This window comes from Littorina saxatilis, linkage group LG7, assembly GCF_037325665.1.
Source record: "Littorina saxatilis isolate snail1 linkage group LG7, US_GU_Lsax_2.0, whole genome shotgun sequence".
Classification (NCBI taxonomy): domain Eukaryota; kingdom Metazoa; phylum Mollusca; class Gastropoda; order Littorinimorpha; family Littorinidae; genus Littorina; species Littorina saxatilis.
The window spans coordinates 37,793,453-37,817,171 of record NC_090251.1 but is presented as its reverse complement, the minus strand read 5'-3'; the positions used below and the strand labels follow the sequence as shown (position 1 = coordinate 37,817,171).

Here is a 23,719-nt window from a genome sequence, read left to right as displayed (position 1 = left end):
AGTGAAAAATACCTTGTATTAAAATGGAACCTGGGGATAAACTTCGCGACAAGCTGTCTGTTGTCTGACTCTGCTGTTTCCACGACGGCTACGCTGCGGGACCAGCACGCGTTGTCAGAAGAAAGCAGCTTCACGTTACAGATTAGTAGGGATAAGTTCTGCTGTGGCACTGCCATCAGTGCGTGTAATCAGCTCAGACTGTTCTTTAATCGTCGCGTGACTAATATATATAATTAATACATTCTCTAACTGGCTGGGTCTGTCTGTCTGTCTGTCTGTCTGTCTGTTGACTTTCTTTCTTTCATTCTGTTTTTAACCCGGTAGTTTTACAGTTCAGCGTTTTTGTGCGCATGCTTGTATTTCCTGGAGCATGGTTTGAACCGTCTAGTCGCAGTCCTTTGTAATTTTGTAATCCATCGTTCACGAAACGCCCATCAGCTTTCACGAAACGCCCATCAGCTCAAGTCTTGGGTCACAGTTATTCAGCAGTTTTGGTATCAAACACGACTGAGTGCAGTGGCATGTTTCTGCGCATAGCACGGCTTACGATCATGGTGTAAGATCGATGTGTTTTATTGACGTGAGGCAAAAGGCTAGATTTTTTTGTCTCCACTTGGGCTGGCTTAGCCGCTGCCGCATTTAGCACTGACCTTTACAATCTCTGGCCGCATCAGGGCAGGATCGATGGATGGATGGATGGATGGATTGATTGATTGATTGATTGATCGATCGATTTATTTATTGATTGATTGGTTGATTGGTTGAAAGAATTAAGGATTGATTGATCTTTGTTCAACAGCCTCTGATTGATGGATGAACGGGTTCTGGCTCAGCAGCCTTTGGTTGATTGATCGATTGATTGATTGATTGATCCTTGCTTTACAGCTTCTGACTGATCGATCGATTTATGATGAGAGAGTGGCTGAATTGAATAGAGGGATGGATGGATGGATGGATGGATGGATGAACTGATTGCTGCTCAGTCTAACAACTTCTGCTGGAGGATTTAGATGGGCTTCTTGGCCTAACATCTCTGTTTGAATCAGTCATTGATATGTTCATTAATTCACTAACTGAGTCATTGATGGATGAATGGATTCTTGGCCTTACAGCCGCGGAAGGTTACAATCACAGTCATCAAAAGGTACCAGATATGATTATTTGCCGCCGGTCTTGACTATTTGTGCTAAAAGTAGAAAGGGCAAGTTCGATTTCCGCCGTGTCAACATATGGTGCACCGCGTGAATATTTGCCGCAAAACAGCCACAATAAATCGCAATGGTGACTCGGAGCAGAAAACTCAAGACTGCTTGCACCGTAGGCTACTTATAGTTTTACACTGACTCTATAACCGGGCAGGTGACAGAGAGCTACTAAGCTGGATCGTCACTGGCGACAGACAGTTCGGCCAAAAATAGCGAAAGCACATCAGGCCAAAGGACAGGCAAAATGCTGACACCAGCGGTTAGACTGGTGGACACTGGTCACATGGGTCACTCGCAGCTTCGCCGCACGCTGCATGGCCACGCCACTGTCAGTCGCCGGTACAGGGAAGGGTGGACATGCAGAAGGATAGACTGATGCACGCGACATAATTATGTGCGGTACTAACATGCACACGCATCACTAACACAGAGAGACACTGACACCCCCCCCCCCCCCCCCCATCACTACCCCGTCCACTAACTCCCGTTTATCTCTGTCTGTGGGTCTGTCTCGTCTGTCTCTCTCCTTCCCTCAGTCTCTTTCCCTTTTTCTCTGGTTTCACATTCACACACACACACAAGCGCGCACGCGCACACACACACGCAAGCGCATAGCACGGCACAGTCACACACACACACGCACACACAGAAACACACATGCACACGCACTGACACAGGCTAATAAATCTGTTTGGAGTCAGTCCCTCTCAGTAGGCCGACTTCTGTAAAAAGTTTCGTTCAGCAAATCAAGCTTTGTGATGATAAGCATACAGTTCATGTGTAATTATACCAACAGGAACAAAGCAACCACACCCAACCGCCGAGCCACCTCATCTACTTCACAGTTTACACACTAAAACACTCCTTCCTCCCGAACACTCACACACACTTACCGCCCCACTCACACAAAAACATATCCGTTTCCTCCTAAACCACATCACACACGCAGGCATTAGTTGATTATGGCGGAATAGATTGGCTAAGGTCGCTTTGCTGGAACTTTTCCCCGTGGGTTCTGTTGGTGGCAGGAGGGTAGAAATGTATGCGGTTGGAATTTAGCTGTGCAGTGGAACCTCACTTTGGATTGGATTGGATTGGATAAGATTTACAGTCCAGTGAGGTTACCCTCATGGAAATTCGGGCTGCTTTCTCCCCGGGGAAAGCGAGCTGCCATACATACGGCGCTACCCATATTTTTTTTTTTTCCTGCATGCGTGTATTCATGTTTCCTGAGACTTTATGCCGTGTGAGATGGAATTTTTTTACTTTATTCCAAGTCCCACGGGTATTTGATGGACATTTTTTATCTATGCCTATACAATTTTGCCAGGAAAGACCCTTTTGTCAATCGTGGGATCTTTAACGTGCACACCCCAATGTAGTGTACACGAAGGGACCTCGGTTTTTCGTCTCATCCGAAAGACTAGCACTTGAACCCACTTCCTAAAATCTGAGAAAATCGGGTCTTACAGAAGGGAGTCTTAAAATAGGGGTGACCTTACAGAGGTTATGAACAACAAATCTGAGAAAACAGGATCTGAAACGGGAGGGAGTCTTACATTGAGGGGTCTTAAACAAAAATGGGGGGTTCCACTGCACTGGAATCCAATGATGTTGCACTCAACTGATGGATTTTTGCAGGCAGTATAATCATTCTTTAAAAAACATATATGGAATCCCGGACTAGGCTGCCAAACTAAGAAGTGGTGCTGGTTGCTCTGTGTGTGAATGTGTGTATCAGTGTGTTTGTGTGTGTGAGCGTTTAGGTGTGTGTTGATGTGTGTTTGTCAATTGGTTTGTGTTTGTGCATATGTGTGAGTGTTACTACGTTAGAGAGGGGGAAAGACTGATAGAAGTAAAGTCTGCATGCGACAGTTATTCCTAATCCTCATTGTGCAGACTTCCACTGCACTTGGGCAAAACAATGCATCAACACAAGAATGAGAGATCAGAGTTGACGCAACCTATCATTTATTCACTCTAATGGCTCCCTTTCATTTAAATCTGCTTCCTGTTTCAGGCGGGCATACTGATCAAGGGGGGGAAGGTTGTGAATGATGACCAGTCTTTCGACGCTGATGTCTACATTGAAAAGGGAATCATCAAGTAAGTGATGTTAATACTCGGTGTGAGTGTGTGTGTGTGTGTGTGGTGTGTGTGTGTGTGCCGATGTGTGAGTGTGTGTGTGAGAGAGAGAGAGAGAGAGAGAGAGAGAGAGAGAGTGTGTGTGTGTGTGAGACTGAGAGAGAGAGAGTGGGTGAGTGCATCTCTGCATGTGTGCTGAGAGAGAGAGAGAGAAAGAGAGAGAGAGAGAGAGTGTGTGTGTGTGTGTGTGTGTGTGTGTGTGTGTGTGTGTGTGTGTGTGTGTGTGTGTGTGTGTGTGACTGAGACTGTGAGAGAGATCCAGAGAGATCCAGATAGAAAGAGAGATAGAGTGAGTGTGTGTGTGTGTGTCTTCATCTTACATAATTTCTGTATAAACATGCACAGATCTGCTTTAACTCTAAATAGGCATACAGTATCCTTTCATATGCTGAAATAATTTATGTATGTACACAGACAGGTAGGCAGCAACCTGACTGTGCCTGATGGAGTCCGAGAGATTGATGCCAGTGGAAAGCTGGTTATCCCAGGTCAGTGTCAAATCAAATTAATCGCAAATCTTACCGTAGCTTACCGTAGCTGTAAGAGGTTGAAATATTTCAATGGATTGATTGTGAAGAAACTGAGGAGGTGGGGGGTCATGGAAACTGGGGGGGGGGTGTAATCTCTTAACAGAGTTGTTAATAATAATAATAAAACATTCTTTTATAGCACTGTTCACCGTCAAATGGCAGTCTCATGGCGCTTTACATGTGTGTGTGAGAGAGAACAACTGACCTTTCACTGGGACAGATAACTTGAGTTCATGATTCTGCTGTGCAAAACATTTTGCAGAAGTGCGATTTGCAAGAAAAAGTGGTTGAAATAGAGTTTTGGTTACAGGGGTGATTTTAAGGTCAATGGAGGATCGACTGTATGATTCAACATCAGATAATGAAAGTAGCCTGGGATTCACGCTAGTAAGGTACATGTGTTATAAGAAGAAGAAAATGATATGGAAACTTAATCATTTAATTGGTAAGCAGTATCAGGCCAGGCCTCGGCCATTAACCACTGACACATTAAAATTTGAAATAAGCAACTATTCTGGCTCGTTGAAGTGACTCATTGAATTTCTTACTTCATAGTCAAGAATGCATAGTCTGCCTAACTGACCTATTTATTTTGAAAATGAAATTTGATTTTTTTATCTGCAGGTGGTATTGACACGCACACTCACATGCAGCTGCCTTTCATGGGCACCACAGCGTGCGATGACTTCTACCTGGGCACCAGGGCAGCGCTGGCCGGAGGAACCACCATGATCAGTGAGTGTCTGTAGCAAGGATACCTACTAAGTGGAACCTCCCTTTTTAGACCTTCAAGAGACCGGCACGGTTGGCCTAGTGGTAAGGCATCCGCCCCGTGATCGGGAGGTCGTGGGTTTAAACCCCGGCCGGGTCATACCTAAGACTTTAAAATTGGCAATCTAGTGGCTGCTCCGCCTGGCGTCTGGCATTATGGGGTTAGTGCTAGGACTGGTTGGTCCAGTGTCAGAATAATGTGACTGGGTGAGACATGAAGCCTGTGCTGCGACTTCTGTCTTGTGTGTGGCGCACGTTATATGTCAAAGCAGCACCACCCTGATATATAATATGGCCCATCGTGGTCGGCTGGGCGTTAAGCAAACAAACAAACAAACAAACAAAAGACAATCAAGAATCTGAGAAAATCAGGTCTTAAAAAGGAGGGAGTCTTAAAGTGGAGGTAAATTTACAAAGCTTATAAACAGAAAATCTAAAAAAGCAAGATCTTAAAATGAAGGAAGACTTAAATTGGGGGAGGGGGGGGGGGTGGGGGTCTTAAAAGGGGGGGCTCCACTGTAGCACACACTGTGGCTGGTGTGTGGATGAAAGAGTAAAATAATACGGCAGTTTCTATGCAGTCTGTTTGTTCTTCAAGTTGTTTCAGAACATATGGAATAGCAGACACATAATCTGTGAGGGTTTTTTTTTAGGAAAAATGAAAAAAGGAAAGGCAAAAATTCCAAACCTAACAAGCTTTTTTACTTACGTTTTTAAATTTGTGTGGTGCGCTTGTAGTTGTGTACATCCCTGTGTGGGTGTGTGTGTACGCATGACTGTGTGCGTGTGTGTATGGGTGTGTGTGTATTGCATGGGTGTGGGTGTGTGTGTATGCATGACTGTGGGTGTGTGTGTATGCATGACTGTGGGTGTGGGTGTGTGTATGCATGACTGTGGGTGTGTGTATGCATGACTGTGGGTGTGTGTGATGCATGACTGTGGGTGTGTGTGTATGCATGACTGTGGGTGTGTGTGTATGCATGACTGTGGGTGTGTGTGTATGCATGACTGTGGGTGTGTGTGTATGCATGACTGTGGGTGTGTGTGTATGCATGACTGTGGGTGTGTGTGTATGCATGACTGTGGGTGTGTGTGATGCATGACTGTGGGTGTGTGTGATGCATGACTGTGGGTGTGTGTGTATGCATGACTGTGGGTGTGTGTGATGCATGACTGTGGGTGTGTGTGATGCATGACTGTGGGTGTGTGTGATGCATGACTGTGGGTGTGTGTGATGCATGACTGTGGGTGTGTGTGATGCATGACTGTGGGTGTGTGTGTATGCATGACTGTGGGTGTGTGTGTATGCATGACTGTGGGTGTGTGTGTATGCATGACTGTGGGTGTGTGTGATGCATGACTGTGGGTGTGTGTGTATGCATGACTGTGGGTGTGTGTGATGCATGACTGTGGGTGTGTGTGAATGCATGACTGTGGGTGTGTGTGTATGCATAACTGTGGGTGTGTGTGTATGCATGACTGTGGGTGGGTGTGATGCATGACTGTGGGTGGGTGTGATGCATGACTGTGGGTGGGTGTATGCATGACTGTGGGTGTGTGTGTATGCATGACTGTGGGTGTGTGTGATGCATGACTGTGGGTGTGTGTATGCATGACTGTGGGTGTGTGTGTATGCATGACTGGGTGTGTGTGATGCATGACTGTGGGTGTGTGTGATGCATGACTGTGGGTGTGTGTGTATGCATGACTGTGGGTGGGTGTGTATGCATGACTGTGGGTGGGTGTGTATGCATGACTGTGGGTGTGTGTGATGCATGACTGTGGGTGTGTGTGATGCATGACTGTGGGTGTGTGTGTATGCATGACTGTGGGTGTGTGTGTATGCATGACTGTGGGTGTGTGTGTATGCATGACTGTGGGTGTGTGTGTATGCATGACTGTGGGTGTGTGTGATGCATGACTGTGGGTGTGTGTATGCATGACTGTGGGTGTGTGTGTATGCATGACTGTGGGTGTGTGTGTATGCATGACTGTGGGTGTGTGTGATGCATGACTGTGGGTGTGTGTGATGCATGACTGTGTGTGTGTGTGTGATGCATGACTGTGGGTGTGTGTGTATGCATGACTGTGGGTGTGTGATGCATGACTGTGGGTGTGTGTGATGCATAACTGTGGGTGTGTGTATGCATGACTGTGGGTGTGTGTGTATGCATGACTGTGGGTGTGTGTGATGCATGACTGTGGGTGTGTGTGATGCATGACTGTGGGTGTGTGTGATGCATGACTGTGGGTGTGTGTATGCATGACTGTGGGTGTGTGTGTATTGCATGACTGTGGGTGTGTGTGTATTGCATGACTGTGGGTGTGTGTATTGCATGGGTGTGGGTGTGTGTGTATGCATGACTGTGTGCGTGTGTGTATGGGTGTGTGTGTATTGCATGACTGTGGGTGTGGGTGTGTGTGTATGCATGACTGTGGGTGTGTGTGATGCATGCACACATATGCATGAATTTTACCACAGACTGATTACACATGTATGAACATCCATCTTGACAATTGTTCAACGTTGAACGTCAATTTTCAGTCGACTTTGTGCTGGACCAACGTGACGTGTCGCTCGTTGAGGCCTACAACAAATGGCGTGGCTGGGCTGATGAAAAAGTGTGTTGTGACTATGGCTTGCACGTCGCCGTCACATGGTGGAGTGACCAGGTGGCTAAAGAAATGGAAACACTCACAAGAGAGCATGGTATGTTTCAGGATTTTTTTTTGTAAGGGGGAGGGGGGAGAGATTGAAGGAGAAGTGATTTCTGGGTTTTGATAGCAGATTTTGAAGGAATAAAATTCTTTGGGTGTGTTGTTGTTATTATTGCTTCTGAAACATCAAAAATAAAATCTTTGAAAAAAAATAGTTCCATAACCAGAAACTTTGTGGTGTTTCACGTTGCAACTGCGCTGGTGTTGTTTAGAAAATGATATAAGGTTGCATCCGTCTGTGATGGTGACCATCATTAGTTTGTTCCAGGCTTCTTTCACAGTGGTCAGTTTGTTTGGCCTTAAACCTTTTAGAGGTCATGTCTCTAGATCTTGATGTTCTGGATCTTGCACCTGAGTTTATTGTTGGTTTAAAGCCTTTTTTAAATATTAATCAATTAATGTTATTTTATGTGTATCCTGTGTTTTTAGACTTAGTGCTGTGAAACATTTTTATGAAATGTGGAATTTTAAGGACCATGGTATTTTCTAAAGCACTCTGAGACTGTCATTTGGCATTCAATGGCGCTGTAGAAGAACATTTTTATCATTATTTTATGTGTTTTAAATTTTGTCTTGAAGAAGCCTCCACAGGCAAAAAATAAAATTACTCTAACAAGACAAAGACAGCACAGTTGTGGGAACTGTGGCAACAAGAGATTCTGGAAGCGAATGGGGTTGGGGAGGATGAGTCAAAGAATCTTTTGTTCAATCAATCAATCAATCAATATGAGGCTTATATCGCGCGTATTCCGTGGGTACAGTTCTAAGCGCAGGGATTTTTTTATATTTTTATTTTTTATTTTTTTATGCAGGGATTTATTTATGCCGTGTGAGATGGAATTTTTTTTTGCACAATACATCACGCATTCACATTGGCCAGCAGATCGCAGCCATTTCGGCGCATATCCTACTTTTCACGGCCTATTATTCCAAGTCACACGGGTATTTTGGTGGACATTTTTATCTATGCCTATACAATTTTGCCAGGAAAGACCCTTTTGTCAATCGTGGGATCTTTAACGTGCACACCCCAATGTAGTGTACATGAAGGGACCTCGGTTTTTCGTCTCATCCGAAAGACTAGCACTTGAACCCACCACCTAGGTTAGGAAAGGGGGGAGAAAATTGCTAACGCCCTGACCCAGGGTCGAACTCGCTTCCGAGCGCAAGTGTGTTACCACTCGGCCACCCAGTCCACAGTTCCCACAACTGTTCTGTCTTTGTCTTGTTGAGTAAAAATCTCTGTAGTTTTATACCATTACTTTCTGTGATCTTGTCTCAGGAGTGAACTCGTTCAAGGTGTTCATGGCCTACAAGGACGTGTTCTTGCTGGAGGATGAGGAGATCTACTCGGTGTTTAGTCACTGCAAGGAGCTGGGGGCCATTCCCATGGTGCACGCTGAGAATGGACATCTTATAGCTGTGGTATGTTATTACACAATCACTTTAGTAAATGTATGTGATTGATCAGTTGTTGGGAAGTATTTCTTACCAGTGAATAAGCAAGCAAAGAATTTGTTGATTTATTTCGTGGAATTGATAAATACAACAAATATATGACAACAGAAATAAAAATACATTGGGTTTCTCTAATTCAAAGCTAAGGTGTTGTTTTCTTTTATTTCTTAGTATTGTAGTGTTGTCATTCTTAACCCTTTCGCTGCCAATCAAAACTTGCGTATGTGCATTCCTGACTGCCAGGGAATATTGGAGTTCGGGGTGTAATAATTCACAAAAAATTCTAGCTCCAAACTGGCAGTAGGTAGGTAAGTAAAACCTATGTTATTTTTAAAGGAAATTGAACCAAGAATCTGTTTTTAGTGTCTTATCATGGAAATAATAATTAGTTTGGCTTATAATGATGTTTAAATATGAACTTTTGAAAAATCAGTCCGGCGCATCTTCCGGCGCCTGTGGATCAAACACAGGTGGCTGTTTTGCTTGCTCCAAGAAAGGATTATAATCACTGTCATCTACCTGTTTCCAACGAATCGTCCGAAAGAAGATCTCCCCCTTCCCCTGTCAGTATCCATAATCATTTGCACCGCCTGTAGCGTCAGTCCGGCTTTGTTTTTCCCTACTAGGGCCCGGTCGACTGTCACTGTTAGCCATTTTGACGAGTCAAGATTTCTCTCCCCTATCCTGTCGCCACGGCCGAAAATAGCCTTAAGACGCAAAACCGCGTCACCATTTATGTTAATTCATGAGAATGAGGTATCCTTCCAAGCCATTGGCTGCTATTTGTGTGTCAGCAGTGACATAGCATTTCTGGAAAATCCCGAAGCGGAGAAGACGGGTAAACCCGTCCTAAGGCGCTGCGGCTGCACAAGCGCACGACGGGTATACCCGTCCTAAGGCAGTCAAGGGGTTAAGATCAATAGTAGTGGTTTACTATATATATACTTACTGCCTGCTATGCCCTCTGGCTTGTAGGGCGGCAAATGGTAATGTTTAAGCAAGAAATCCTCTTTAGCACATTTTGTTGTACATAAAAAGTGGAACACCCCTTTTAATACCTCCAATACGTTTAGAAAATCAGGTCTTAAAAAGGAGGGAGTCTTAAAATGAAATAAATGTACAGAGGTAAGAGCAAATCTGAAAAAGCACGGTGTTAAAAGGAGGGAGGTCTGAAGTTGGTGGGTGGGGCGGGGATGTAGCTCAGTCGGTAGCGCACTGGATTTGTATTCAGTTTGCCGCTGTCAGCGTGAGTTCGTCCCTACGTTCGGCGAGAGATTTATTTCTCAGAGTCAACTTTGTGTGCAGACTCTCCTCGGTGTCCGAACACTCGCGTGTGTACACGCAAGCACAAGACCAAGTGCGCACGAAAAAGATCCTGTAATCCTTGTCAGAGTTCGGTGGGTTATAGAAACACGAAAATACCCAGCATGCTTCCTCCGAAAGCGGCGTATGGCTGCCTAAATGGCGGGGTAAAAACGGTCATACACGTAAAAGCCGTTGGAGTTTCAGCCCATGAACGAACAAACAAACAAAAGTTGGTGGGTCTTCAAAAAGGGGGATTCCACTGTATTATCAAATGCATGCTTTACATTGAAAAGAGAAAAGTTACAAACAAAATCAGTTTTTTAAATGAATGAGGTTAAATGTATTTTACCTTTAGTACATTACTCTGTTTCTTAAAAACTTGAGTTCATTCTTGTTTTATCACCATGTCTCAAACTGTCTGTTGTCAGAAATCCAAGGAAATAATAGCCAAGGGCATCACAGGCCCCGAAGGTCACGAGATGTGTCGACCAGAGGACGTGGAGGCAGAGGCTGTGCAGAGAGCCATCACCATCGCCGACCAGGCGGGCTCTCCTCTCTACGTCGTGCACGTCATGAGCAAGTCTTCCGCTGATGTCATCTCCGCTGCCAGGAAAAAGGGTGAGAAGCCTTCCTGTCTGTAATGGCCACCCAAGGAACTGACCAAAATTAGATGCTATGAACAAATGAGAATCTTCAACAAATGATGCAGAGCGCTATTTAGAGATCAAATAACCAAGCGCTGTAAATGTATACAGCATGTGTAATGGAGTAAGCGTAATGTGTAATGCTTGTTATTCTCTCAGGTGCCAGGAGATTGGTTCCGTATAACTTTCCCTTACTCCATTACACATGTCGTATACATTTAGAGCGCTTTGGCTATTTGATCTATGAACAAATGAATTATTTAGAAGAAAAAAACACATTTGTCTTTGATCTGTTGGGGTGGTCGTTGCGGGCAAGTGCACGGTGTTGAGAGGTGGTTGGCAGGGCAGGTTCAATTGTAGAATATTGTGCCGTCGGATGATTGATGATTGCAGAATTTGAGGCCTAACATTTACAAACGGTCCTATTCAGGAACTACAGCTTTATTAATAACTACCATTCTTGTTTTTTGAGTCTGAAAAGGCAAGGTCTTAAAAAGGATGTTCCACAGTCCCTACTTGAAATAACCAGTATTTCCTTGTGTTGCAGGTAAAGTTGTGTTTGGCGAGCCCATCGCAGCTTGTCTGGGTACAGATGGGACCAACTACTGGAACAAATGCTGGCGTCACGCTGCGGGTCACGTCATGGGTCCTCCTCTGAGACCCGACCCCACCACTCCAGGCTACCTCATGGACCTGCTGGCCAAGTGAGTAGACATGACCCTCAATCATCCCCCCGCACCCCATCCCATCCCGATTTCCCTTTTTTTTTTTTACTCATCCTTTTTTACTCACCCCATTTGCTCCCAGAATCTCTTGCTGTCACCTCTCTTGAGCATCATCATTTCCGCCATAGATTTAAAAATCATACTAACTTCCCATATTAAGACTAGTCAATTCTGAATTCTGACTTTTGACTTCTACAAACTTTAATCCTACCCCTCATATTTTGTCAGAGAAAATGTGTTTTCCTTTGTGAAAAAACAAAGATGAATATACTTTAGCTCCAGAGGGCTTCTGTCACTTTTTTTATACCTTCCTTTCAGACTGACGACCAGTTGTGAAATCTGTCAGAATATATTATGTTACAATTTCTTTGAACAGCAACATAAGCTGTCACTTACATTTCGTTGAAAATAGAATGATGTCAGATTTTCAGAAAAGACCTCACTTACTCTTAAACTGTGTGCATATTCACTATAATCATATTGTTTGTAACCATCTCTCCTTATGTTTAGCAACGATCTTCAGCTGACAGGAACAGACAACTGCACGTTCAAGGCCGACCAGAAAGCGCTGGGCAAGGACGATTTTCGCAGCATTCCTAATGGTGTCAACGGGGTTGAGGACCGCATGTCAGTCATCTGGGAAAAGGGGGTGGTAAGCGTCATATCTTTTTCTTCTTCTTCTGGTTCGCTAGGGTGAGCCCCACGTCGTATTGCCATGGTTCTGTTTGTCGTGAAGTGTTTGGTATGTGGTGAAGCAGTTAGGCACCGCATTGGTCCTGCACCTTCGCTTTTGACCATGGACGTTTATCGGGGGTCCCTCCATTAGATTTAACTGCCTCCCAGGGCTGCTGAGGTTGGTCTGCCCACCAATAAGTAGAACTCATTGGCCTTTCACTTCGTTTTGCCCGCCAGCAGAAACCGTGTACCAGGGTGTGCCTGCTACTATCCCTAACAGCTTTCCTTGAGCCCGAAGTGAGAGTTGAGTGATGTGCGAGGACCAGTGTTCCCGTCCATCCCCCATGGAGGGAGCTGCTGCCAGGCTTACAGTTTAGTCACACCTTGGACTAAGCTAGAAACATACTGCTTATCAAACCTGGTTTCTTGACGAGACTGAGCGTTTGTGTACAGAATGAATTTCTATCTTTTAATTTAAAAAAAAATCTAAACAAAGAAAAAGCTAAACAAAACCTGATCCATTTTCTTCATATTTGTTAATGGTTGCTTGTTTTATCAGAGATACCTTCACAGTATTGCTGGTATTACGTTACTATTGTTGTACGTAATGTGATCAAATTGTATTTTTGCAGCAAAGTGGTAAGATGGATCCATGCAGATTTGTTGCGGTCACCAGCACCACAGCTGCCAAGGTCTTCAACTTCTATCCTAGAAAGGTAATTTTTTGCAGTCACCAGATTTATAGACCTGACTTTCTCAGATGTTTGGAAAGGTTTGCGTTGTACCATACAATACCCAAATAGCTCGGATCAATGAGATATCAAGGCTTGTGCATCAAGGGAGATAATTTCTCAGCTCTCAAACTGACACTCTGTGAAGGATGTGATGAATTCAGTTGTATGCTCAGGTTGAATATGTATTACTCACCATGGTTCTCTATTGAATTACGAATTAAGCCGTGTATTGATTTGTGTTCATTTTTATGGACAGCAAAGTCATCAAATTGTTGTAAGAGAAAAACAACAAGTTCTAAGAGAATAACGACAACAACAATAAAATACAGAAAAAAGTTCCAGATGTTTCCCTTCCTGTGTAACCTACAGTGGAACCCCCCTTTTAAGACCCTGTTTTCTTAGACTTTCTGTGTATAACCTCAGTAAATTTACCTGATTTTATATGATTTTTGGAGGTCTTAAAAGGGGGGTTCCACTGTATCTTGTAAATCACTGTAGACAAACCATTCCCCCCCCACCCCAAGCTACACACACAATACAACTGACTAAACCAATATTTTCTCTTTGCGCATATCAGGGGCGTATCGCCGAGGGTTCAGATGCTGACGTGGTCATCTGGGACCCCAACCAGACGCGCACAATTTCAGCGGAAACGCACCACCAGGCCGTGGACTTCAACATCTTCGAGGGTTTGGAGTGTCACGGGGTGCCTGTCTATGTGATCAGCAATGGGAGTGTTGTGGTGGATAACGGAGAGGTGAGATTTTGATGCTAAACTGAGAAGATGATCAATTCTTTATTTGGTGTTTAACCTTGTTTTCAACCATGAAGGTTATATCGCGACGGGGGAAGATGGGATAGAGCCACTTGTTAATTGTTTCTTGTTCACAAAAGCACTAATCACAAAATTGCTCCAGGGGCTTGCAACGTAGTACAATATATGACCTTACTGGGAGAATGCAAGTTTCCAGTACAAAGGACTTAACATTTCTTACATACTGCTTGACTAAAATCTTCACAAACATTGACTATATTCTATACAAGAAACACTTAACGAGGGTAAAAGGAGAAACAGAATCCGTTAGTCGCCTCTTACGACATGCTGGGGAGCATCGGGTAAATTCTTCCCCCTAACCCGCGGGGGGTAAGATGATCAATGGTGACTGCGCGTGAGAGCAATACATAAAAAGACCAAACAATACTGTACTCACTTGAGAATCAAGAATACCGAACAAATAACAGCAACGTTTCAACCCTAGGATCTTCTTTAGGCACACAAAGTAAAAGAAGACTTAAATTTATTTCTGTAATTATCATTTCAGCTAGTGCTTCCCTTTTCACCTAAAGTAGTGAGAGAAAAACAAAATTCCTCAAATACAAAAAAAGGAGCACGCACGCACACACTGAACTGAGTTAAATGTAACATTGTGAAGTAAACTTCTTCTTCTTCTGCGTTCGTGGGCTGAAACTCCCACGTACACTACGTGGTTTTTTTGCACGAGTGGAATTTTACGTGTATGACCGTTTTTACCCCGCCATTCAGGCAGCCATACGCCGTTTTCGGAGGAAGCATGCTGGGTATTTTCGTGTTTCTATAACCCACCGAACTCTGACATGGATTACAGGATCTTTTTCGTGCGCACTTGGTCTTGTGTTTGCGTGTACACACGGGGGTGTTCGGACACCGAGGAGAGTCTGCACACAAAGTTGACTCTGAGAAATAAATCTCTCGCCGAACGTGGAGACTCACACTGACAGCGGCCAACTGGATACAAATCCAGCGCGCTACCGACTGAGCTATATCCCCGCTCGTGAAGTAAACAATAAGATTGTATGTTTGTCTTCAGATCTGGACATTCTAGGTAGATCTGCAGAAAATTCAAATTCATTTTCTGTTTTGTTTGCTTCTTTGTTCGTTTTGTATTTGAGAATTTTCTTTTTTGTTCCCACTACTTCAAGTGAAAAAGGAAGCACTAGCTGTACTATTAATTACAGAGATACGTTCAAGTCTTCTTCTTCTTCTTCTTCTGCATTCCTGTGCTATGATGGTAAATTCAAGACAATTTGGAAGACTACAAGAGTTGAATAAGAATTTCTGTATTCAAGGAGTTGTCTTTCTTTCTTTATTTGGTGTTTAACGTCGTTTTCAACCACGAAGGTTATATCGCGACGGGGGAAAGGGGGGAGATGGGAAAGGGGAAAGGGGGGAGATGGGATAGAGCCACTTGTTAAGTGTTTCTTGTTCACAAAAGCACTAATCAAAAAATTGCTCCAGGGGCTTGCAACATAGTACAACAAGGAGTTGTGAAGGAGACTTTTAAGCACTAATTCATTAACTTTCCCCATACATATGATGTCAGATGATGGTCGGTTTCTATGAACACATCAACTTCAGATTGATTTTATATTTACGTTTACTTCTTTGCAGGTGAATGTAGTACGGGGATCTGGTCGCTTTGTTCCCACGCCGTGCAATGCGGAGGCTGTGTATGGTCGTGTGAACAACAGAAACAAGGTCTGTTAAAGTTTCATGTGTACAGCTCACACACACGCACGCACAAACACACACATGCTGATGCATGCACACGCACACAAACCCACACACATAAACACACACACATAAACACAACACTAACACACACACACACTGACACAAACACACACAGTCTTTTTAACTCTTCATAATCTGTCTGAGTTTAGGCAAGCTGTCTATAATGTGTCACATATGCATTACAATTCATAAGGACCGCCTATTGTGACCGAAAGTTTGTCAATCCTGTTGATTATCATACATGAAGAGTCAAAAGTGCGATAGACTGATTCATAAAGTGTAAATCAACCAACTAGTTTTATCAGGATGTTGTTGGGGTTGGCAAAAAGCCAAAGCTTCTTTCAAAAATTGCCAAAAACTTTGCCATCATTTCCGGAGATCTGCCAACCTTTTTTTTTATTGAGGGTGCCGCCAAACTAGCAGGTCTGCACGTCAGTTGACCTGGGAGATTGGAAAATCACCTTTAGCCCACCAGACGCGGCCGGGATTCGAACCAGCGACCTTAGGCCGGCATCTTATCCACTAGGCCACTTGTTTGTTTGTTTGTTTATTTGTTGCTTAACGTCCAGCCGACTACGCAGAGCCATATCAGGACGAGGAAGGGGGGGATGAAGGGGGCCACTTGTCAAGCGATTCCTGTTTACAAATGCACTAACCCATTACTTGTGTCCCAGCAGGCTTTAGTAAAACTAAATTAATACCTACTGGAAGATTACCAGTTTCCAGTGTGTTAAAATAGGCTTAACCTATCTACTGCTGGACTTACATCAGAACACTAACACTAGGCCATTGTGCCTGTCGGTCAAGTGATCTATTTGTGCTAACTCTGATGTATGTGCTTTTCTCGTTCTACAGGCGAGAGAGCCCCAGAAGGTGGAGCGTGAGCCCTACGAAGGGCCGGTGATCGATCTGACGGCAAAACCTATGGAGGTCAGCAACCCGGGCAGCCCTGCACCAGCCAAAGCCTCCAACCCCGCCTCGCCCGCTGTCAGTCAGGAGGAACCAGGGTTCCACTCGCGCGGCAAGACACGAGGGGGCTACCGTAACATGCAGGAATCCTCCTTTTCCCTCAGCGGTAAGATTTTGTTTTCTTCTGGTAGCACAAAACAAAATAATTGTGAATTTCATCTTTGTTCTCCTCTTTTTCTTTAGAATCCAACCTTCTGCTGTATTTTCAAGTGTTGACTGCCACATATCTTGATAAAAAAATAAAACCTTTTGATTGTATAATGTCCGTCAGCTTTTACAAATCTGAAAATAATCATTATTGTTTGCTTCATCCACAGGCGCACAGATTGATGATGATGAATCCAAGAAGTCCTCCATCAGAACAACCAATCCCCCTGGTGGCAAGTCTTCAGGGTTGTGGTAAAATGGGTCGTCACTTTCAATGTTTCATCTGAAAAATGGTCAACAGAAGGTGCCATGGCCTTAAACCACAGCTTCCACCATGTTCTTTAAGTGCCCAAGTAAAGAACGGACGCATTTGTTTGTGGAAAATGCTTTAAATATTTCACTTCAAATAGCATGAGAAAAAACCAGTGAAACTAGCTTTCATCTGTCTCAGTTTTTATATGGTAGCTTCTGTCATTTTGGTTTTTCATTTGCCTTGTAGATGAGTGGGTGTGACTCGCTGAATAACATTCACGAGAGTTATGGCTTTCTCTTTTTTTGTGTCTCTGAGCTACATGCAAACGTCTCTTAAAATTCTTAAAATGTTCCGATCTTATCAATTGAAAGGGAGAGAAATACTGAATTAATTTACATAAGGAATGAGTTACAATAAGGACAGTTTAAAGCATCCCATGCATCAATAAATAGTTATCAGTATATTCATCTATTAATTTCCTGATATTTTCTTATCAACTGAAAGGGAGAGAAATACTGAATTAATTTACATAAGGAATGTTGCAATGAGGACAGTTTAAGTATCCCATGCATCAATAAACAGTTATCAGTATATTCATCTATTAATTTCCTGTAGAAGAGTTCTGTGTACATCCAAGCTTACTAGAGGTGCACAGTTTTGTGACTGCAATGAAGGTTTGTCATGATATAAATCTTGTGATTTTTTCTTTGTGATTTTCAAGACAATTGCTCTTTATTGTGGTATTGATAATTCCTGTTGATAATTCTATCGGTCTAACGCACCTTTCCATAGAATTTTTGTATCCGTTTTATTCCTTGTCATATAGATCTGAAGTCAAGACATTCCATTATGGTACACCTGCTTGTTGATTTTGTTTTTGTATTTGTCATTGTTTATCCTTGCATGGATTTTTGTATCTTTACCTTGTACCATGTGTATAACAACCTATGAACATATTGGCAGCAGAATGTTACGCATTTTGAGGGGTTTGTATAGAATGTGTCTTGAACCGAGTCAATCAGGAATGAACGAAATTAGGAGAAATGTCTCATTGTCTCTTTTGATTTTATTTTGAATACGCATCTTATCTTTTGAAGAATAATGTCATCAACCGTAATTCTCTTTTCTATGTACACCTTCGTTCAAACTGCCAGAACAGCCCAATCAGTTCGGTGCTCTGTATTGATGTATTTTATGTGAAGGTTTTTAGTTTTTTCAGCTTAACAAGAAATGCATTAGAATGTTACCTTCATTTGATTTAGTAATAAAACACTGATAAAAACTAAATACTTTTCCTGTGCCTTATTGCTTTTTTCAATCATTCAGATAAAATTATTCTTATCTAAAAATTACCATAGTAGTTTAGTCAGCCTTGAAATACAATATTTTTTGCTTGTCTATATACCGGTACTTAGTGCAATAAAAGGCTCTCTCGCTCCCTCTTACTAACTTTTACACACAAACACAGTCACAAACACACACACACACCTTCACTATCCATAACCTTTCATCAGTTAGATTTAATTCCCTTCGTTCTGCAGCTTTGTACAAGCCCACAACTTAAAACAAACTCAATATGTGACCCTCCCCCACGGAATGAGTCGCATGTCACCTTTGTATGATTTTCATATTTTTACATTTTCCTAAAGAGTTTTTTATGCTCTATCCACTATCCAGTGGTGAAAACTGTTTGAGTTATAAGCCTGTGACTAAGGTGACCCTCACACTGTTACCAGACACTCCCCGGACTTATATTAAGCCTTGCGCAGAACCGCGCGAGGTGACATGCGACTCATTTCGTGGTGGAGGGTGACATATGATAACAACCTTTCAAATACATGCGTATGTACAGCAACAACAGCTAGATCAAATCACAAGTTCGAGAAATGAGGGGGAAAACGCCCAAACAGAAAGGGCTATGCATCATATCAATGTCATGGTAAAAAGAATGATTTGGTCCAAGCTGGCTCTACAAACACAAATAATGAAAGGGATACAGAATACAGACATGCATGAAAAACACAGACAGAGATACACGCAACCACGCACAGACATTCAGAAACACATTACAAAAGCACCCACACACACACGCACAAACAGTGACTTTCAAACACACACAGTTCTTTTCCACCTCAACAAAGGAACAGGTTTAAAGAACGATGCACAACGATGTCCCTAGCCAACTACAGAAATCAATCATAGCAAACATAATAAAGTTACAAATCTGAGGTTATACATGTTACATTCCAAACAAGCATGTCAAGTCTGGATTACACTTTTCCCCCAATCATCAATTCTTCCTTCTACTGACCACTACGCCCAGGGCAAGCAATGTTTTCATTGAATTACTTCACCTGCATGGGTCACATTTTAAAAAGCAAAAAATGCTTACAATTGGAGGAGCAAATCTTTTTTTTATGGAGTATAGACTACAGTCTATGGATGAATACATTTAAAATATGTTCTTCTTCTTCTTCGTTCATGGGTTGAAACTCCCACGTTCACTCATGTTTTTGCGCAGATGGATTTTTACCCCGCCATTATATATTCAACTTTATAACCCTGTGTTACTCCCACAGCATGCACCTGAGTACGTCAACCTCAGACCTAAGACGCCATTTAGAAGAGATTTCTGGAAAATTCGACTGATTTGAAGAATTTGGGGAATCTATTATACCTTAAAGGCACAGTAAGCCTCCCGTAAACCATCACAGATACTGTCAGGCTTTTACACACCGTACAAACACCCTTCCATTTGAACGCTCACCGAACGGGAACATTCTAGGTGCCCTACGTAAAGAGCGAGCAATTTTCAAAGAATTAATTTTGCGGATTGTCTCCTCACACAATCGGACCGTGGTGCGTTTTGGCGCTAGACCTAACTTTTAAAATCTAAATAATAAATTGACAGCTTGTTACACAAACATTCTTAGATCATAAAAGAATTCTTTTTTCATCAAGACAATTCGAAGTTTTGAAAGTTTGAAAAAAGAAAAGCCAGGAAGCAGGGTCACGCAAGGTCGTGGTTCTCGTAGCAGATGACGGTTTATGCCTATCGCCAGTTCCTCTGAACAGTCAAAAGCCATCGCTAGAGTTCTTGTGAACCACAGCCGTTTGTTTCGTGCATAGTCAGAGGTACATAATAACGTGCTATTGCAGATAAGCTCACAACGAATTACAAAGTGACGACAACATTGTGAAAAAGGGAAACTGGATCACACAGGTTCACGATGGCTCAGGGGTAAGATAAACCACGCAAAAATAAATTCTTGTTTTAAACACAACATTTTTAACAAATACCATCACAATTTTTCAAACCATTTAACAGTAATGATTAAATCAATTATATATACAAAACCTCCAAAGCAATACATATTTTCAACTGTTGAGTGTTAGAATAATTAGTAAATTACCAACACAAATCCCTCTGAATAAATATGCTCATCAACAGACACAGGCCAAATTCTGGCATACTCAATGAAGAAACAAATCGCGTCAAGCGATATAAAAACATTCAATCTGTCGGCCTCAAACTAAAAAATCAACACTAAAAACCTGAGATTAGTCATAACCGAGACGAGTAAAGCTTGGCTAGACATGTTGCCCTGCTCTTTGCACATTTTCCAACTAAACATGACATGTCAGATAATACATGTATAACTATACAACTATATATATATAATATAAGTTTTCGGTTGCTTATAATAATAAATGATGCATCCATTTGTGAAGGATTTAACAGAATCCACTTCTGAGTGGAATGGCAGGGACTGTGGGAAACTATCAAACTTACACTTGTTTTATATTGAATCATGATTCCTTTCATAAAGTAAATGCAACATGTGCAGCACACTTATCTATTTCTGACGAGATTCAGAGTGGCAGAAAAAAATACTTTCACGCTTTTATAACAGCTGTGTCACAGATTTCCAGTTATTACGGACTCTGTGAAACACAAAACTAACCAGCAGCCAATATCATATATATATCATACATTTTTTAACTTGTTAATGGTATATTATGTACAGCACTTAGCTTATTAAATAATACAGTGGGACCCCCTTTTTAAGACCCCCCAATTTAACACTTCCTCCCATTCAAGACCCTGGTTTTTTGGACTTTCTATTCATAACCTCTGAAAAATGTACCCCCATTTTAAGACTCCCTCCTTTTATTGTTTTAAAGACCTGATTTTGTCAAATTTGTGGAGGTCTTATAAAAGGGGGGTTCCACTGTAGAAGTTACAAGCAACTGCGCAAAGTAAGTAAATAATGATTCGAACAAGGTAAACAGAAGATGGCACAGTCACATACATGTATACATGTAACTTAGAAATGTAACAGTTTAGTTATTGTTATTTTTAGTAAATGTATACATCAATGTTACATTGTACAACCTTTGAACACACACACACACACAGATTTTCTCTTTCTAAAAGGATGCAATATTCATCCAATTCACACCACACAGTCTTTAACACAGTCGAGTTACAATAACATTAATAACTTCAATCCTGGCTCCATACAGTCTCCTCCAGATACATTACAAGTACTCAAAATCACTCATCAGGCTTTAAAAGATATTATGAATATGCTCACTCTCCATCATCATCATCTCTTGTTCCTCCTCCTCCTCAGTCTTTGGCAACTTGATCAGTCTTGAAGCGCACATCAGAGTAAGAAACAGCAGACCCACACAGATCACAAAAATGTAACGGTTGCCGTGCTGAAACACATCCTCATGAAGAAGCATCAGCACGCCACAGGAAATCAAGTTGAGAGGAACCCTGAACCAGTTTGTGATGGGGTAACGATAAGCGTCAGGGATCACTCGCAGACGCAGGTACCCCATAGCAGGGAAATACATCCCAACGCAGAACTGGAAGATGAGGAGAGCGATGAAAGAGGCGTTTGCATTGGGAGACTGGGGATGCGTTGAGAATACGCAGATAAGGTTTGAGACCATCGCCAGCCCCACAGCAAAGGTAAGCATAGCAGTTGCCGGGATTCCTTTCGACGACAGAACTTGGAAAACAGCTTGACCAATCAAAATGCAGACCATGAAGCTGGAGAAGACGATTCCAAGTGATGCTCCTGCAGGCTCCAGGATCGGGGTCCACAAGAAAATGATGGTGTAGATGACACTTTCAAACAATGCTTCAATGGCACCAAGCATGAAGATTTTTTCACTGGATGCAATTTTCCTCAGCCCTTCGCAGCAGACTTTCCGAAACCTGACCTTGCTGATGGAGGTGTTTTCATTCCAGTGAGTGGAGATAATGATACCGACGAAGATGAGAAACGGCACGGCAATCATATATGGAGCTACAGGGCCGAGGCCGAACCACTCCGACACTATGTTTGTAGTGACTCCTGCCACTACAGCCAGCACGCCATTCCACATTGATGCTTTAGCGAAGGTGATGGGAATCCACTCCTTGGGGAAGTCATGTGTTTCCAGGTGTTCGTACACATACCAGGCTTCAAACGCAGAGAAGAGAACAGACGTGGCCACCCCACCCAGCACTCTGCTGATGATCAGGACTCCATAACTGCGAGAAAGTTTCAGCATGCAGGCCAAGGAGTAGGTGATGGTGAAAATGATGCACAACTTCTTTCTACCAAACTGGTCAGCAGCGATGGGCGTCCATGTCCCGAAGATCACAGAAGAGGCAAACCCGAAGACATACAACACAGCGATCTGATCCTCCTGGAAACCGTAGTAGGAGTACAGTTTGTACAGGTAAGGGCCCTGAAGCCAGTCAGCAAACATGGCAACCAGGTAGACTGCGAAGTATCCTCGTTGAAACTTGCGAAACTGTGGGTTGTTGCCGATAACTGAGTTGTCTCGGCGTATGTAGTATGCCCAGAGTTGCAGGGCTGCACATATCCCCCCTAGTGCCACGAACGTGAAGTAAGCAATGGCTAACATGATGAAGTCTTAGTGGTATAGCTTGCTGAAAGTGCCGGTGGTGTCAAAGACTTAAATGTTTCACAGCAACAACAGGTGCTTCAAGTTCAAGCAGTAAGCCATCAGTTCCACTGTGAGCCCTGCAAACATACAGAAATAAAATTTACAGTCACGAAAAATCAATATCCCTGGACCCTCACGCATGACTATCAGAACTGAACACATAATGATAATGATAACTGAAAGCATGTTGTTCTGCAAACAGCTAGTTCAGTAGTTGATGATTCTGGCTGTAGTATAGCATTTAAGGGGCCGTCAAATTGACTGTAGGGAATCTAGTGAATCGGTGTTCTTCAGGTTCAACAGCTCAAAGTATCTGTATACCTAAAACAGTCTAAACCCTGACACAAACTTGCACATCAGCCTGTATGCTTCCAACTTTTAGACTATCCAATGATCTTATCGAATATCGTTATTCTTTAAAACACAACCAAAACGCGATCATCATCGTTCAGCTATGGCCTCATTTTGCTCAAATAGCCTCACAACAACCAAAACTTACGCGATACACAACGGTTTCAAACTTGTGTTCTTTGCTCCACAGAAACCCATGCGAGATCCTTACAGAATGTTATTGACGTGGGTTGCAGACGCCATGAACTTTGTGGCAACTATACTCTAAAAAAACAACAACAATATATTGAAAGAAAACAACTATGTTTATGAATGTATACAGCAATAATTACGGCAAGTGTACTTTCATACATAATAGGTCAGAATATGCAATTATGGAATGTTTTTGTTTTCGAATTTGTGAATGCAAAAGAAAAGAGGTTTGTTTGAGCTTATTGCTTCATGTTTTTACTTGACTCAACCACCAGACAACGTGGTGATACTTTTCCTTGCTAGTTAAAACAATTACGATCAAAACATACTAACGTACTCGAATTTAGTTTTTGTGTCCCCGATTGTATAAAAC

The 23,719-nt window shown here is 42.6% G+C and overlaps 2 protein-coding genes across 2 annotated transcripts in view; one reads left to right on the top strand and one right to left on the bottom strand.

Annotated features, from left to right (window-relative positions):
- LOC138971394 (dihydropyrimidinase-like) overlaps positions 1 to 18,117 on the top strand; it is a 48,614-nt gene extending 30,497 nt beyond the window's left edge. The window contains exons 2-14 of the mRNA XM_070344122.1: positions 3,226 to 3,311; positions 3,765 to 3,838; positions 4,505 to 4,615; positions 7,197 to 7,361; positions 8,652 to 8,794; positions 10,561 to 10,750; positions 11,324 to 11,480; positions 12,012 to 12,153; positions 12,809 to 12,892; positions 13,488 to 13,667; positions 15,339 to 15,425; positions 16,317 to 16,536; positions 16,748 to 18,117. Of these exons, the coding sequence (XP_070200223.1) occupies positions 3,226 to 3,311; positions 3,765 to 3,838; positions 4,505 to 4,615; positions 7,197 to 7,361; positions 8,652 to 8,794; positions 10,561 to 10,750; positions 11,324 to 11,480; positions 12,012 to 12,153; positions 12,809 to 12,892; positions 13,488 to 13,667; positions 15,339 to 15,425; positions 16,317 to 16,536; positions 16,748 to 16,833 (1,725 nt within the window). The 3' untranslated portion in view covers positions 16,834 to 18,117. The remainder of the gene's footprint in view (positions 1 to 3,225; positions 3,312 to 3,764; positions 3,839 to 4,504; positions 4,616 to 7,196; positions 7,362 to 8,651; positions 8,795 to 10,560; positions 10,751 to 11,323; positions 11,481 to 12,011; positions 12,154 to 12,808; positions 12,893 to 13,487; positions 13,668 to 15,338; positions 15,426 to 16,316; positions 16,537 to 16,747) is intronic.
- Positions 18,118 to 18,332: 215 nt separating this feature from the next.
- Positions 18,333 to 23,406, bottom strand: LOC138971395 (molybdate-anion transporter-like). The gene is made up of 2 exons (XM_070344123.1): positions 23,303 to 23,406; positions 18,333 to 22,880 (listed from the first exon to the last, which is right to left on the bottom strand). Exon 2 carries the CDS (start codon positions 22,759 to 22,761, stop codon positions 21,403 to 21,405), a length of 1,359 nt encoding a protein of 452 aa, XP_070200224.1. The 5' UTR covers positions 22,762 to 22,880; positions 23,303 to 23,406; the 3' UTR covers positions 18,333 to 21,402.
- Between the last annotated feature and the right edge of the window lie 313 nt (positions 23,407 to 23,719).